Source organism: Urocitellus parryii, chromosome 9, assembly GCF_045843805.1.
Source record: "Urocitellus parryii isolate mUroPar1 chromosome 9, mUroPar1.hap1, whole genome shotgun sequence".
NCBI classification, from domain to species: Eukaryota; Metazoa; Chordata; class Mammalia; order Rodentia; family Sciuridae; genus Urocitellus; species Urocitellus parryii.
This window is the reverse complement of record NC_135539.1, coordinates 23,380,488-23,396,856: the sequence shown is the minus strand read 5'-3', so window position 1 is coordinate 23,396,856 and position 16,369 is coordinate 23,380,488. Positions and strand designations below refer to the sequence as shown.

The following is a 16,369-nucleotide window of genomic DNA, read 5'->3' as shown; positions in this document are numbered from 1 at the left end:
TGCTTGTCCTGTACCGCATCTCACCTCCTGCCCAAAAATCAAACCTGGCCTCCCTTGAGGTCGACACTCTCCAGGGGAGGCAGGACCTGCTGCGTGCCACCTAGCCACCCAGCCTCGGAGGCCGCCATGCAACCCCTTCTCATGGGGTAGGGTCCTCAGAGGACCATCCCTGGGTTCCTACCTAGTCTAGCCTCTGTTCCCAGAAGGGTGTGGTTTAGGGCTTCAAGATCAGCAAAAGATAGGGAAAGGTGTCCCTACCAGACCTGCAGTGCCCTCCTGCCCATGTCCAGCTGGGGAGGGGAGTGCCCTGGGAAGGAGCTATGGAGGAAGCTGGATCAGCTTCAGCATTTGGACCTGTGGTATCCTAAGGGGACTGCAGTCCTCAGCCAAGGGGAGGGACAGAAAGGCAGGGGTGCTGTGGGCATGGGGCGGGGCTTGGCAGGGCAGTGGCAAGCAGGCTGCTGCCCTTAGCCCGGCCTGGATGTGCCAGATGCCAAGGAGTTTGACGAGGACGTCACCCCCTGGGCTCCTGGGAGCTTAGATCTACTCCCTCTTTCTATGGCTCAAACCCTAGTGTGACTTGTGCTCATTGTGAATGTGCAGCTCTCCGCGGTGCGAGGGTTTCTACAGCCGCCCCACGGTGCAGAGCTGAGTCGGACAAAGACCCTAGTGGAGACCTTGGGTGCTCCACATCTAAGAAGGCAGCAGGGAGAAAGCAGAGGGAAGGCCTGGGGGACACGGGCGGCACCACAGCACCCACCCCTGCCTTGGGAGAGGAGACACCCCGCCCCAGTCCTGGAGGGAAGGGGACCGGAGCTGGTGCCCTGGAGTCAGACAATTGCATTACAGAAATACAGACCTGAGCCGGAAACATACACAGGGACAGCACGTCCAGGGCCACTGGCCACGCTGACCACAAGCTGGAGCTGACAGAGGCGGCTGGGAGGGTGCCCACCTGACCATTGGGGTCAGGTCCCTTCCCAGCAGAAGTGCTCTGCAGGCAGGAGTGAATGCCTGCTGCAGCGGCCAAGCGCACTGACGTGTTCATGTGAATTAGTTGCAAGTCTGAAAGCCAGGATGTCCGTGGCTCCCTCTGCCCATCATCCTGCTTAGGATCAGATTTCTCTTCTTTAGCTGGGGAAGACTTAATGAAGCAAGTTGAAGACGAGGACAGGAAAGATGCAGGTGACCTGAACCTACAGAGGGGTCTAGCCTGGGAACCTGGAGGGGCTGCTACGCCAGACACCGAGGGTGGGGGCTGCGAGGCCTCTGCACCAGTCTCCTCTCTTCCCTCCCGCTGTTGGCCTTGCCCCTGCCAAGAAGCAGGGGTGAGTGTGGGGGGGGAGGACGAGTTTACGTGGACGAGGGGCCAGGAGAGCCTTGCACGGGAAGCAGCCGTCCCTGTCCACACGTCCGGGTGTTGAGATGCCTGTGATTCGTGGTTCTTTTTCTCAGCACAGGCGGCAAAGCTGGGATCAGGGCTCTCTGCAGATTCCAAAATGCTGGTGCGGGGTGGGCTCTAGGAACAGAAGGCCAAGTGCCACGGAAACCGATGAGAGCGCCCAGCTCTCCCCACGTCCTGTAGGAAAGGCAGTAGGAACGGAAGCAGGGGAGTGCAGCGGCGGCTGCCAGGGCTGCACCCTGTCAATGGCTTTCCCCTCACGCCTTGGGGTCTCCAAGGGTGGAGAGAGGAACCAGGGCAAGGTGGAAAGTCCCCTCTTCTGTAGCAACTCAGAAGGCAGCCTCCTGGGGCTGAGGGTCCACCTCAGCCCGAGGCTCTGGGCCCTGGGTTGGAAGAAGGGGGTGTGGATGGAGGTGACCACGGCTCGCGCCTCTCTCCTCTAGCTCTCGCCGCCACCGTTACACCTGGATGGCCACTGGAATTCCGAGACAGGAATGAAGTTTATCTCCAGAGTCACTACTGGCGGCTGAAGCAATAACTCGGAACTCCTGGCTATTTATTGCGTTAGGAAACAAAACCATTAAAGCATTGAAGACAGCCCTTGTGTGTCCCTGCCAAAGAGATGGAGTGGGTTTGCAATCCCGGTTGCCCTGCAACCTGGGGCTCTTTCCTGAAGGGTACCATCAATGCATCGGCCACAGGTCCAGATCTGCGGAGCGCAGGAAGAGTCCGCCCGCGGGCATGCACATGCGCGGTGAGCTGGCGGCAGGAAGGCTGGCGGGAGGCTACTCCATGCCGCTCCGGAGGATCTGATTGGCTGCGATCAGCATGACGCTGATGATGAAGGCCATGGCGAAGGCGCAGATGAGGCTCTTCCGGACGCAGGTCTGCCGGTTCTGTTTCTGGGAGTGCACTGTTTGGGGTGGGGGTGGGGGTGGAGGTAAAGGACGTGGAAGGAGGGGTCAGGAGGAGAGAGAAGAGAGAGGGACACAGTGAGACCACAGCCCAGCCTGCTGCAGGGTGAGGCTGCTCAGGCCGAGTGGGCACTGCTCATGGCCCCTGTCGGGACTGAACACCTGGCAAAGAGTGGGGAAAGATGAACCTTTCCAACAGGAGCCCTGACTGACGTTTTCAGAGCAAGGGACAAGCACAGATAAATGCAGCTGGAGTGACTTTGTAAGTGGCACCACCAGCCACCTGCATTTCTGTGGCTGACAGGAGGGGTGAGGTGGCAATGCCTCACTGTACCTGTGTTCTGGCTGGGAGCAACTCACCTTCCTGGAATTGCCCCAGGGTGGTCCCTGGTCAAAATGACGCCGAGCCATTCTGACATTACTTTAGATGTCTCTTGAGCCAGGCTCCTGGGCCAGCAGCAGCCCGCCTCAGCAGAAGCTTATTTAAAAAGCAGATCCCTGGCTAGGCCCACTCCAGATCTGCTGACCCACACTCCGGGGGTGGATCCCAGTGATCTGTATGACAAGCCTGGGTCCTGCCCAGGCCTGAGCAGTGGTGACAACACTCTCTTCTCCAGCGTGAAGACAGGGAGGCACAAGCCCTCTCAATTTTTGGAAGCAAGGGGTCCACCATAGACTGTGGCCCCAGGTCTAACCAGGCCTGAGCTTGGCCTGACCTTGATTTGCTCTCTTCTGCTTCATCTTTCTGACAGGCTGGGCCTTGTACCACCATTTATTTTTACAAGGCTCATGTGAAATCATTTGTAGGTCTCATCAAAGCAATCATTACAGTGGGTGACTAATGTGGGCCAGAAACAGGGCTATGGAAATAACCAGAAGGCACAGTGGCCGTGGGAGGAGGAGGGCTCTGCCAGGTGCCATGCTACCCCAGAAGGGCTTCTGGTCCCTCCACGTCCCCCATTCCTGGCCCTAGCTCTGCTCTCCAGTGGTGTCCTACGTGATTGACACCCCACGCCCCGGGGCAGGCAGGAAGCCCTCTCCACCAAGCTGCCCCTGGCCCAGCGAACAGCACCATTGGACCCCACATCAGTGGGATTCTCAGTCGGTAGCAGAATGGCCTCCCCAGGTCTCAGGGACGGAGGTGGGGAGTAGGTGTTTTAAAGAGCTCTCTGGGTGATCAGGCAACTTCTTCAGTCTTGCTTCAGTGGGCCTGGGTGGACCTTGAGCTGCTGGGGAAAAGAGTGTGTGTGGGTGGGTGTCGGTGCACCCACATGTGTGGTTCTTAGGGAGGACGGGTCTCCCATCCAGCTGTTGAAGACTGGCAAAGAAACGCCAAGCGGCTCCACATGCCTTTCAAGAGCACACAGAGCCTTCCATCCCAGGTCCCTCTTCTCCCTGCCAGCAAGTGGTCCCTCCAAATGCTGGAAATAACAGACAGGAGGGAGGAAGATGGCCAGGCTTCTAAGGGCAGGCAGAGATTTCCCTGGGAGAAGAGGTCAGGGCTGTCAAGGGGTCTCCAAACACCACCTCAGCGGAGAAGGCTCCTCTTGGCCTCATGGAGAGCCAGGCCCAGCTGCGCTCTGGCACCCCCGCCACATCGGCTACGTCCCTGCTGGTGTCTCTAGCCCTCCTGGACCCTCTGATCCATTGCACTGTGCTTCCCTTGAGTGATTTCAAGTATTTTGAGGCTCAGTGCTCGACTCGCTAATGGATCCTGGATCTTACATTCTTAGCTGAAGGAAGAACATTTCCTTGGCTCGGAGATGGCCTCTCCCTGGATCAGGAAAGTACAAAAGACACCAGCTCTTAGGAGGCAGAGGGGAAATGGTGTTTCAGAAGGAAAGGATGAAGCGGAAAGCGAGATGAGGGTGTGGAGGTGGCGCATCTCAACGCGTTCCAGGATACTGGCCTAGTATCCTGGGCACTCGCCTGCATGGAAACGCTTCTGTGCTACCGGGTCCGTCCCCAGGGCTGGCGGAAAGCTCTCAGAAGAGAGGACCATGTGCTGGGCCAAGGGAGAAAGTCTTTGCTGAAGGCCTTCTTTGTGAAGGACACTCAGGAAACAAGGTCACAGGCAACAGGATTAGACCCAGGAGAGTGGCTCCAACTTTGATCTGAAAATCCTTCAAGGCAGCCGGAGAGCCCAGATAAAGGAGGGAGGAGGAGCTGGAGAGTCTGCAGCAGTCCAGCAGGCAGAGGGGGCTCTGGCTCATCCCTGGCCACGGGGGCTCTAAGGGAGACCCTAGCATGAGTCTGTAGTTCAGATGCCGCCTCAAGGAGAATCCTTTTATGCTGAATTCTGGCATCTCCCAAAAGGACCTCAGAGCTGGGAGGAAACCCCATTCATGCTGCCTGCCCCAGCATGGTGCTCCCCCGTGATGGTGCTCCCCCTTGATGGTGCTCCCCTCATCATGATGCTCCCCCGTGATGATGTTCCCCCCATCATGGTGCTCCCACCCCCTGTATGACCTCGAGCCACTCCTCTCCCTAGGCCTCGGTTTCCTCCTCCATGACACGGGGTTCAAAAACCCACCCTGCTGTGAAGGACCCAAGGTGGCTCTGAGGCACGCCAGGCCGGATGCAGGCTCACTCCCTCCTACAAATCCGTGAGCCTCCTGTTTCCTACAGAACGCCCACCACTGTAGGCTGGGTGCTATGTTCTCTGCTTTTTGTTTGTTTTATATGCAGTCGTGCTCAGAGGCAGAGGTCACGTACACTGGGCGTGTTGTCCCCAGCTGACAGATGAGGAGCCTGGAGCTCCCAGAAGTGGCGGCCAAGGTCGCTCAGCAAATGATGAGGTGGTGAGAGCCCAGGTCTGCTCCTATTATTCCAGTACCCTGACGTCTTGATATGCTACTTAGTAACAGAAAGTTCCAAGGAAGACACACTCCAGTCCCCAGTGTGGTTGGCAGCAATAAGACCGTGGTGTCCGTGTTCCTTGGTGATAACAAAGGCCCACTGCCTGCCATCCGGTACGTGCATTACACTGTATTGTGGTTTATTTATTTACTTTTAGTGTCTGTTCTTTATTTCCCCAAGAAAGCCACAAGTCAGCCCGGGATGAGCTGTGAGTCTGAGACCTGGCCTCTTCGACAAGGGCCACTTGGGAGCCCTGAGCAAGAGCCCGAGCTTCTCTGAGCCTCAGTCTCTCTCTCTCTCTGTAAAAGGAGCTAATGATAACTGTTCTGGCCATCAAAAGATTTATTTCAAATATTTAATCCACACAAAAGCTGTGTGTTACCTTAGAGTGCTGGAGAAACGCTGGGCTTGGTCTTGCACCCGCGGGCTCGTGTTCTTCTCCTACTTAATCCATCCTGAGCTACAGCTGGATGCAGCTTTCCAGAGCCCTGATCCGCCCCATCCTGTGCTCCACATGGAGGGACACAGCTCCCTCCTGCCAGGGTCTCTGCTCTGCTCCCAGCCCATCCAGTGCCCTCCCCGGCCATCCCTGTGCCAGAGGAGCAGGTCTCCTCCCTGTCCCCCACAGGGGAGCCAGACACTGTTCCCAAGCTCTGTCCTCTTCCTCTCTGCTAGAGGTGCCCTCTGACCCCTTCTCTCCTCAAGGTGCCACCTGGCCCTCACAGGGCCTTCTCCTCTTATTTGTTTTTACTGGGTGCTGGAGAGGGAAGCCAGGGCTTCGCGCATGCTGGGCGCTCACTCACCACTGACCTACACTGCCGGCCGCTCCGTTTACTATCTGAATGGTGTAGCTCTGATTTATCCCTTAAGCTGAGACACAGCTCACATACCCTGAATTTGCCCTTCAGGTGGACATGACCCAGGGCCTCTTCACACTCTGCCAAGTCTGTATGCCCACAGCAGTGCCCAACCAAGGACATCTGGTCACCCTCAAGAGAAAGCCCTCTACACCAGCATCCATTCCCCTCTCCCTGCCCTGCCCCAGCAACAGGTAACCCAGGCTCTGCCTCTGTGTCCCCACTGTCCCCCTGAGCCAGGTGACATGGGAGACTGGCCTCTGTCCCTCAGCTGAGGCTGCAGATCCTCTCATGTCGCTCCTCCCCTCCTGCTTTCCTGTTTGCAGGGCTGGACCTCAACCTGGTCCTGGTGCAGGCTGGGCAGTGCTCCGCCCTGACCCACGGCCTGCCCTGGCGTTTCTGATTGCTGACAGATGATGCCCCACAGTGCTGTGGACCACGTCCCATCCACTCCTCAGCTCACTGGCATTTGGGCAGCTCCATTTGGTCTGTCATGAGTGGGGCTGAGGCTGCTGTGAACATCCGTGTTTTCTCTGGGTACGGGCTTTGGATTCTCTGGGGGACAAGCCTGGGTCACTTGGTAACTTGAGGCCTAGGCTTTGGAGGGTGGCTCCTTTCCAGAGCCTGCTGCAGCTTCCAACTGCTGGAGACCCACTCTGCACGTCTCCTCCCAGGAGGTACTGAGCGCTCCTTCCAGCACAGAATTGACACCGTGGAGCCTGGGAGGTATCTGGGGAGGAAATGGGAATGGGGAGGCTGAGGCAGGAGGACAGAGAGGTGGGTGTCCAGTTTTCCAACGACTCCTGAGAATTTGCTAACGAGTTCCGTGCACCCACAGACAGGGGCTGCGTTGGCAGGACCAGGGTTGCAAGCTCATGACAGACTGTCTTTCCTCTTCGTGTTGTAACAGCAGTTCACACTGTTCCATTCCGTAAATGACAGGCAGAGGCTTTGGCTCTTCTCCTGGAGATGGTGGTCTGCACACCCTGCCCCTGACCCGCCAAGCCATCCGGGGTGCAATGGGGCTGTGATCCCTCCCACCTCAGTCTCTGTGTTTGGAAACAGGGCTGTGTGTCTTCAGAGGTGCTGGCTCCCAAGTGAGGCAGATTCGAATGACAGCAGCTGGTTCCAAGTCCTGCTGCAGATCCACTGAAGGCTCGGGAATTAAAGAACCAAACAGCAGCAGCTCGGGGGATTCTTACAGTGAGCCAGAGCCACCAGGCTGGGGACTGGGCTGCTGTCATCCCTCCAGGGCTAGCATTGGATGAGTCCGGGCAGCCGGCCGTTTCCATGGACTGAACCAGAACTAATAAAGAAATAAGGTGGAAAAGGAATTTTTTGTATCCTGAGGACATCAGAAGTGTTCAGATGCCAGTGTCCAGCAAAGGCCTGAGGGTGGCCATGGAGGGTGTGGCCTGGGAGAGAGCAGTGAGAGTGGCCATGGAGGGTGTGGCCCGGGAGGGAGCAGGCGAAGGTGGCCATGGAGGGTGTGGCCTGGGAGAGAGCAGTGAGAGTGGCCATGGAGGGTGTGGCCCGGGAGGGAGCAATGAGAGTGGCCATGGAGGGTGTGGCCCGTGAGGGAGGCCACAGGTGAGGTCCTGCGCTGTGCTGCCTCACTAAGAGGAAAGGGTCCTCTGTCTGCGGGCAGGAGCGGCTTCTGCCTCCTCCCCTTTTCTCCGGCTGCGCATCCACAGCTCCGAGAAGGATGCGTCCCCACACTCCTGACCTCGGGGCAGCATTACCTGGCCTAGCTGGAGCCCTTCCCCAGCCGTATTTTCATTCCACCAGTGACGAGAGCGAGGCTGTCAGCACTTATTCCGGTGCCTGATTCCGGGAAGGGAGGGTGCGGGGATCCTCCAGGCCAGTCCTCCATGCAGGGCCGGAGTGGGCCAGCTCTGCTTTTGCACCTTTATTAAACACACGCCCAGCCTCTCCCCAGGGTCTTGGAATTGCTTTATTCCTCAGAAAATGCCTGCAAGGTGCTGGTCAGTGTCCCCCAGGGAGGAAAGTTCCCCTTTGTCTGAAGTCCCAGACCCTTCGGAAACTGTCCCCTGTCTCTGTGGCCCCTGGCCTCAGCTGGGCATCAACCTCCTCTGTCCCCCAGGAAGACGGGCCTGGTTTCAGGAACATCACAGCCTGTCACGCTGAGGGCATACGGTGAGGGTGACACATGGTGCCCTTTTCCTTTGGCTGGACAGGAGATCCCTGCCATGCCTGGCCAGGTGACAGGAGGTCTTGCCACCCAGAAGTGTGACTGAGCTGAAGACCTTGATCCGGGAGCCCCATTCTTTCTGACCTTCCATGGAGCCTGGATGCTTTGGTGTCTGGATCGTCACTGCTGTCCAGGCTTTGCATGAGAGGTGAAGTGACATTCTAGGGCCCCAGGGCGGTGGCGCTGAGTGGGAAGGGCCCACGGCTGGAGCTCTCCTGGGCCAGTCTTCTCATGCATCGTGGGGGTGCTGGGTGGTGCGGGCAGCTCGGCCTGTCTCCCTCTCCCAGAAACTATTTATTCCTGGTTGATGGCTTTGTTTTCAGAATGTCTAGAAGAATCTGACAGCTGGTATTCCATTTAGGGACGGCACCGAGAGGGCTCACATGCACACGCACGGGTGGCACTTCAGCCCAACTGCCAGACGTAACCCCATTCACTGGCTGTGAAACCCAAACTGAACGGCATGAGGATCTGCCACCTGCGTGGGGACGCTGAGGGACTTGAGCCCCAGCAAATGACCTATGACAATGATCGAGCCAGGGGGCTGTGCTGGGGGACCTGCTTCACATCCTGCACCTGACTCTGAGGAGAGGCTCCACCCTCCGCCACCTGCTCCCCGTCTGTAGCCCTGGGGGCGGAGCCCACGCCACGGCAGCTGAGGGTCTCAGTGAGGTTGCAGCTGAGGTGGTGGCACAAGACTCCCAGCTGGGCAGGGGCAAGAGAGGGCAGGATGATTGACAGCCTGGGAGGCCCCAGGGGACCAGGGCAGCGCAGATCAGGCCTGGATAGGAGCGTGGGAGGGTGCACATCCCCAGGGGCCTGCTGTGGACACAGGCATGGAAGCAGGACGGAGGCAGGGAGGCCCAGGCTAGCCACGAGGTCCCCCACTGCCTCCTCTGTCCTAAGGTGCGAGGGGCCACAGGACTGGGCTCATCCCTTGTAGACACCTCTGCCTAAAGGACAGATGTAAGGGCCTTGCGTGTGGAGAGGCCCTTGGGCACTCACTGGGCACCCGTGATTCCAGCCATGCCTGTGACTGGGAAATTCTGTTGCACTTGGTGGGGGGTGGGCTCTGGGCAGGGACCCCGGGCCTCACATGCACTAGGCAAGCTCACCACCGAGCCATACCCACTCCAGAAGGTTCCTACACCTAAACACAAACCAGGAGGCAGTTGAGGCCCGGCAGTGCTAATATCATATTTTTAAAACGTTTCTTGAATGTGAAGACATGCAACAGTGGCCCTGGAGGTCAGGTGGGAAGCTACTAGCAAAATGGGGTCTTTCACTGAATGAGACGAAGGCGTTCAAAACAGCCAGCTGGTGCCCGGCGCTGCATATGCCCCTCCAAGGGCAGCTCTGGCCGGTGCCGTGTGTGCTAGACACTGACCCGACCACAGGGCTGCCTTAGGAAGCCCCCTCTGCTGGGCGCTTACTCCACATGCGTGGTAAGAAGGCACTGCTTGGAGTGGGGGTGGCTCTCCTGTGTGGTCTGGCCTTCCCCAGGTCACCACGGCTGCAGCGTCTCCCAGAGCCAAACACCGACCCACAAACAAAGGTTCTGTGGAAAAGGAGATGCCCAGAAATGCCCCTTCTGCCCACCTGGAGAGTGTCCCTCACAGTGGGGGCTGGAGCCCCAGATGCTCCCATCCTGGGAACCCAGAGTCCCTTGGGAGCCAGGTGGACGGGGGGCCACAGTGTAACCCTGTGCTCCCCATTGACCCTCCCTCCATCCTCCCTGAAGGTCTGCCCGGGTGCTGTTGGCAGTGGTAGCCCTGTGACCTTCATGGCAGTGCCCCGTAGGATGTGTGTGGCCCCAACCCCAAACATCATGTCTGCTGCAGCCCAGCTGTCACAGAAGGGAAACCGAGGCAGCCGCTGGGCCTCAGCTGGACTTAGATCATAGATCTGAATGCCTTAGGAGAGGTGTTGCTCCCCGCAGGGCCAGCCCAGCCTGAACTGCCGGCCACGGTGTTTGGCCGTCTCTGCGGCAGCATCAAGACCAGATGGCCAATCTCACTCTGGTGTCCACGGGACAGCTGACCAGCTGTGGACACTGACGTGTTCAAGGGTTCAGTCATCTGTTAAGGTGTTTGAATCCAATTAATTTTTCTCCCTGTCCCTTGAGGCTGCTGCACAGGTGGGATTGTCAGACGTGGGGAGAGAAGAAGTGCTCAGCTGGTTGGAGATGAGGGAGGCTTTTTCTTTTCCCTTAAGTTTTCTTTCATGAGCCCAAGAAAGACAGCCCATGGGAGCTTGGGCCTCTTTTTGGACTTCCACAGAGGCCCATTTCTCCAGTGGCCCCTTGCCTCAGCTCATGAAACACTGTCCTTGGGCTCTTGTTTGGTCCGTGCTCTGGGGAAGCAGGTTTCCATCCCCAGAGATCCCATGAAGTAGGTGTCACTATCCTGAGTCACAGACTAGGACACAGAGGGGGCACGCCCCTCGCCAAGATCACATCATTAGCCAACGCCTTGGTCCTCGGTCGCCAACCTCCTTAGCGAGCTCTTGTCACAGAGCCATGGGGCCTCGCTGACTCGGCCGTACAAGAGCAGACAGGGTCAAGGGGACTTCTGCAAAAGCGCAGAGTTGGGGAAAACAAAGAGAATGACCTAAGGCCCCTGAATCTTTGCAAAGACCTTTAGCGCAGTCCTGGGCCTCCGGCTGTAGTGCCCGCCGGGCTGTAGTGCCCGCCGGCCTCGGCCCCGGAGGCTGCGGCGCCGAGGAGCACCTGTGGGCGCTGGCCCACCCAGGGGGACGGGATGGGGCAGGCACCTACCTCCCTCAAACTCTGTCTGGCAGTTCCCCGAGGTCTCGTTGAGGCTCTCCTCCTCGTTGATGATGATGCTCTCGATGTCCTTCATGGTCAGGTGGTCCCGGAAGGCGTGGTAGAGAATGTGCTTCAGCTCCTCCAGCGTGACCCTCTGCATGTCGAACTGCAGGGAGAGAGAGCGTGAGGTCCAGGCGGGAGGGACAGGCTGGACACGGCGGGCAAGCCTTGGGCTCCCTGGGGAAGACCCGGCTGGCTCCTCAGGACATCAGCTGGGCAGCATCCTATCCTGCTTAGCTCCAAGCATAAGTGACCTTACAGGGCCTTACTGAGCTGCAGGGAGTGGACACATCCGTCCTCTCAAGCTAGACTCCTGGAGTGAAGCGCCCCCTGCGGCTGGCTCCCTGCCCACCAGCCACCTGCTGCCAACCCCGCGTCTCTGTGCTTTAGAACTGTCAGACCCCAGACAAGGCGTGTGCCTCCCAAACCTACTGTCTTCCAAGAAAGCAGCACGTCCCGCCTTGCTTGACGTATGATCTGCTGAGTTTGGTGTGGACTGTCCCCCAGGGTCATGTGTGGCAGGGTAGAGGTGGGGGAGCCTGAGCAGAGGGTCTAGCGGGAGGTCCTTGGGTCACTGCGGTGCTGCCGGTGGTGTGTGGGACCAGCCAGTTCTTACAGGGCCATGGCATGGACACGAGGTGCCCCCCCCAGAGCCCCTGTGTTCAGGCAGAAGACTCCAGAGGTGAAATGACTGGTTAGCGAGAGCGTGACCTCAGCAGTCCGTCCCAGGGTGGACTGACGGCTGGTAACTGTGGGCAGGGCATGGCTGGAGAGGAGGGTCCCTGGGGGTGTGCTCTGCAAGGGTGCATTTCCCTGTGGTCCCTGCCTGCTTCCTGGCTGCCGCGGGCTGAGCTGCTGCCCTCCACGGCGCCCTTCTGCCATGACGAGCTACCTCCCCTGGGGCCCAGAGCAGCAGAGTCGCCCACCAAGGTCTAAATCTCTGGAACTGTGACCCAAAATAGCCATTTCCCCCTCTGAGCTGCTCCTGCCAGGAATTTTGGTTGCAGTGATGAAAACCTGATGGACGCAATAAGATGTCAAAGAAGAGCAGAACTGACCCCCGTCACCCCAACTTCCTGTCTCTCCATGTGATCTCTCTGCGCACCCCGGCCATCGTGATGACATCTGCCAGGAGGCGTTTGCCATAGTGGAGTAGACACTGGCACCATGCATTCCCAGCCCCAGAACCATAAGCCAAATAAACCTCTTTTCTTTACAAATTACCCAGCCTCAGGTATTTTGTTATAGCAATGAAAAATGGACTATTATAGTACCTAAGTATGGCTCTTGTTGCAACATCCTTATCAGATAAAACGCAAGTTTCACAGCCGTGTTCATGAGGAAGGACCTCCCCTAAAAGGGGAGGTGCAGAATTCCCTGTCAGGTCCTGTGCCTCTCAGTGAGAGAATCATGCTTTCCCTCCCCATTTATATCAAGTTTGTCATGTCACTTTATCAGCCTACGAAATGTGAGTTGAAGTCCCATAAGTCACATGTAATTAAAAGGTAAGGCCATTGTGTGGTTCTATTATTTGTTCTCTCTGATATGAGAACAACAGGCCCAGACAAGGCTGTTCCTTCTTTTGGGGTCTCAGAATGGGGCTAAAGACCTGCAGCTGTCCCATAAAGAAGTCTCAACATGCAGAAGAAGTGTCCTTGGGGGCTGTTTTCTAGTTTAGCACCCCTTGGCCCTTCGTTGATCTAGGTCAGCCATCCAGAACCCGGCGCCCAGAAGGGACAGGTGTCCATCAAAAACACTAAAGATAAAGCACTGGTCCCGGCCGGGCAGCTGGAAGGGTGGGGACTTGCTGTCCCGGCCACCCACAGCCGTAGCCACTCAACATGCACGCAGGTGTGCCTGGATGACTTCAAGGGTGAAGACGTGAAATGAGCTGTGCTCCAGGTGAGCAGCTTGGGGGAACAGCATGCTCTACATGCAGTTAGACTAGCTGCAACCTGGGCTTCTGACTGCATGCACTATGAGAAGGAGCGGCTGGTGTGTGAACCAGGAGTCAGAGCCCTGGGCATCTTGGTCTTGCAGGGTTGGAAGAAGCTAGTGCTTTTCATCTTTCGCTAGTAAGAGAGAGAAGTGAGAGATTCTTTAATAACAAAACAGGCTGATTTAACAAATCAGAGTGTTTTCTGTCCAAGCCTCGGAATGTGTGAAGTGGCTCCTGAGTTTGGAGAGAGGCCTTCAGATAATCAAGGGGGCGGCTCTCAGCCTCAGCTGAGGGGAGCTGACAGCAACCGGGCTCGGACCTCGGGACAGCTGTGGGTGGGGCACCCGCATGACCTTCGCATTCCAAACCTGCAACACAGGCCGCATCACGAGGAGCGCTCCACAGGCCCCAGGAGGGCACCTTCAGATGAGCGCGCGAGGAGGTGGACGGAGAGTCTGGCCTCGCAGAGGATGAGGCGGGGACCCTGGGGCAGGATAAGGCACCCCAGACCTCAGGGAGGCAGGGGTGGGATCTACGGGGGAAGCTCCTCCCCCAGGTGCTGGGCTGCCAGTGCCCCCACTTTCTGGAGGGGAACAGACTTGTGGTCACCTGGGCCCTGTCCCCAGCCACATGTGGACAGGGTGGGGCCACCTGTCCTTCCAGTGCACCTGACTCTAGGTGGGGAGGAGCCATGGCTGCTCAGGTGTCCACCATGACCCTCTGGGACCTAGATCTGGGCTTGGACGGGGCTCGGGGTCACCTCCTGAGAGAGGACTGTGTGTCTGTGCCTGCAGGGGGCTGCGGGGACATGCTACGGTTTGACCTGCTCTGTCCCCTGGAGGTTCCTGTGCTGGAAGCTTGGTCCCCCAGTGTGGTGACGTGGAGAGGTGGGGCCTCGTGCAGGTACCCAGGACAGGTGAGCAGAGCAGGTGGGTCTGAAGCAAGGTTCCCAGTGCCCACCCTCTACTGCGTCAGCCAGGTCCCCTTCCATTTCTCTGCCGTGTGTTGGTGACCCAGCCAAGGGAGCCCTCACCAGAGGCTGAGCAGACAAGGCGTCCTGGTGTTGGACTTCCAGCCTACAAAACCGTGAGGTGAATAGGCCTCTTTTTCTTACAAGAAGCCAGACTCAGGTATTTTGTTATAGCAATAGAAAATGGAGTAACAGAGGGAACAGACAGGAGCAGGAGTGTGGACTGCAGCAGGCTGTATCTCTTCAATGGCCACCTCCTGCCCTGTGACAGGACTTGCTCTCCCTGCCCACTGACATGGGGCTTCAGCCATGAGGTGTGACTGCAAGAGATCTGTGGACGAGGGAAGTCCCTGGAGCGCCTCCAGGCTACTGTACATCCTGCTGTTTCCTTTTCTTCTGCCGCAAAATAGTTAAAATCAAAAACAGAGAATTTCCCTTCCTCCTAGTGCACAGGACAGGAGAGGACCGCAGCCACTCCACAGGGCATTGATCTGAGTGAAAACAAGCTCTGGATCTCAGCTGCTAAGATGGGGGTGACTGAAGGGAGACGTGGCCAAGGGTGAATGCAGACTCAATGTTCCAAGTCAGTCTGGACCATGGCGATGGAAGGTTCTAGATGTTTTTGTTCCTCTCTTTAAGCAATGCCTGCCTTGCTTTTCTTTTTTGTACCTGGGATTGAACTCGGGGGCACTCAACCACTGAGCCCCATCCCCAGCCCTGTTTTGTATTTTACTTAGAGACAGGGTCTCACCGAGCTGCTCAGTGCCTCGCTTTTGCAAAGGCTGGCTTGCCGCAGTCCGGCTGCAGCAAAATAACTGGGGGGTGACGAGGAACTTGTGTACATTGATACAGCAGGAGTGGAAGCCGTTTATTGTAGGACAGGATGGGTATTTATACATTCCACACAGCTTATCTTAATTAACATAAACTCAATACAGCAGTCAACCAATAAGGAATCTCCACACTTCATGGCTGGCTGGCGTTACTTCACAAACCACTCCCTCTGGCAAAATGCCAGGCGCCATCCAGACTTGTTTAAGACTCTAACACTGGCTTTGAACTCCATCCTCCTGCCTCAGCCTCCCCGGCTGCTGGGATCACAGGTGTGCGCCACCGCGCCCGGCTGGTAATGCTGTTTTCATTTGGGGGCATGAAGCTTGTTTTGTCTTTTGGGTGAAAGAGGGACCCCCACAGGATCTTCAGCAGAGAACTCACTTGGTTCAGTCTGGGAAAACTTGCCCTTGGCTGACAGAAAGATAAAGATGTCCAGAGAGGAGCGACTGGAGGGACTGGGTACAGCCCAAGGCGGGCTCTGGGCCTCGGGAGCCCTGGGGAGAGGTGGCTCGCTCGGAGTGGAGGGGGAGGAGCGGGCGTCCTGGACAGCCCCTGGGCCTTGGGAACAGGATTGGAAGGAAGGAGGCAGCTTGGTCTCAAGGTGCTCATGGCAGACTTCCCACGACACAGAAGAAGGCTCTGAGTGGGCTGGTGACTCGGGCCTTCAAGCTCTCTGCATACAGATGACCATAAAGGTCACCAGGAAGGACGATGGCCCCGGATTGTGGAGCGTAAAAACCCCAAGGGAAGCTTCAGAGGACATCAAGACGAGCGGGCAGCACGGACGGCGGGCAGGACTCCACCTGGGCGCGGCCAGCCACTGAGGACCTGTGAGTGCTTCCTTAAGGCCTGTCTTTGCACCACGTGGCGCGTCTTTTTCTGTGTGACTCTTCTGCTAACGCCCGTCTCTGTGTGCGTCAGAGCTTGTCTCTTACTGAGGAAGAGCGGGGTGTCTGAAGACCTGATTTCTCACGTACCATCAGACACGTGATGGCTGGGTTCTTGCTTTTTGTTGGGTCCGTGACGCCATCGACGTCAGGTTCCTGGGATTCTTTGGCTCGGTCTGCCCTCCCCATCCACCTTTGCGGCTCTCAGGCCCCGTCCTCCCTGTCCTCCTTTGTTCTGGACTTTCCAGGGTCCCCTCGTGGAAGAAAACACATGACTCTGGCCCTCGCTGGCTGATTTTGCTTCACGAGACGCCTCCTTCCCCCGTGTTCCTGTGGATGCCATGACCCATTCTTGCTGGTGGGTGAATGGGCTTGTTCCTGCTGTCCGCTCGGCGAGTTTCCTTGGCCTTTGGTGTGAAACATTCATGGATGTCCTCATTCTGACTAAGCTGCAGGATCTCTTTCCATTCGTCAGATGCTTTTCCAAGCCACCATTTCTTAAACGACTGAATTAGGGAAAACCCAATTGGCCCCCATCTCCCCTGTGTGATGGGAAGTTCCGCACCGTGTCCCCTCACCTCTCACCCCACGCTCTTCCCTTTGCAAGTTTAGGTTGAGATTTTTCACGACACGGTTTCTGCTCCCTGTACCTCTTTCTGGAACAGCAC

At 57.5% G+C, this 16,369-nt stretch overlaps 1 protein-coding gene across 1 annotated transcript in view; it reads right to left on the bottom strand.

The window, feature by feature from the left end:
* Positions 1–2,187: 2,187 nt before the first annotated feature.
* Caln1 (calneuron 1) overlaps positions 2,188–16,369 on the bottom strand; it is a 312,054-nt gene continuing 297,872 nt past the window's right edge. Inside the window, exons 5-6 of the mRNA XM_026400459.2 lie at positions 11,021–11,177; positions 2,188–2,315 (exon numbers count right to left, since the gene is read on the bottom strand). Of these exons, the coding sequence (XP_026256244.1) occupies positions 2,188–2,315; positions 11,021–11,177 (285 nt within the window). The remainder of the gene's footprint in view (positions 2,316–11,020; positions 11,178–16,369) is intronic.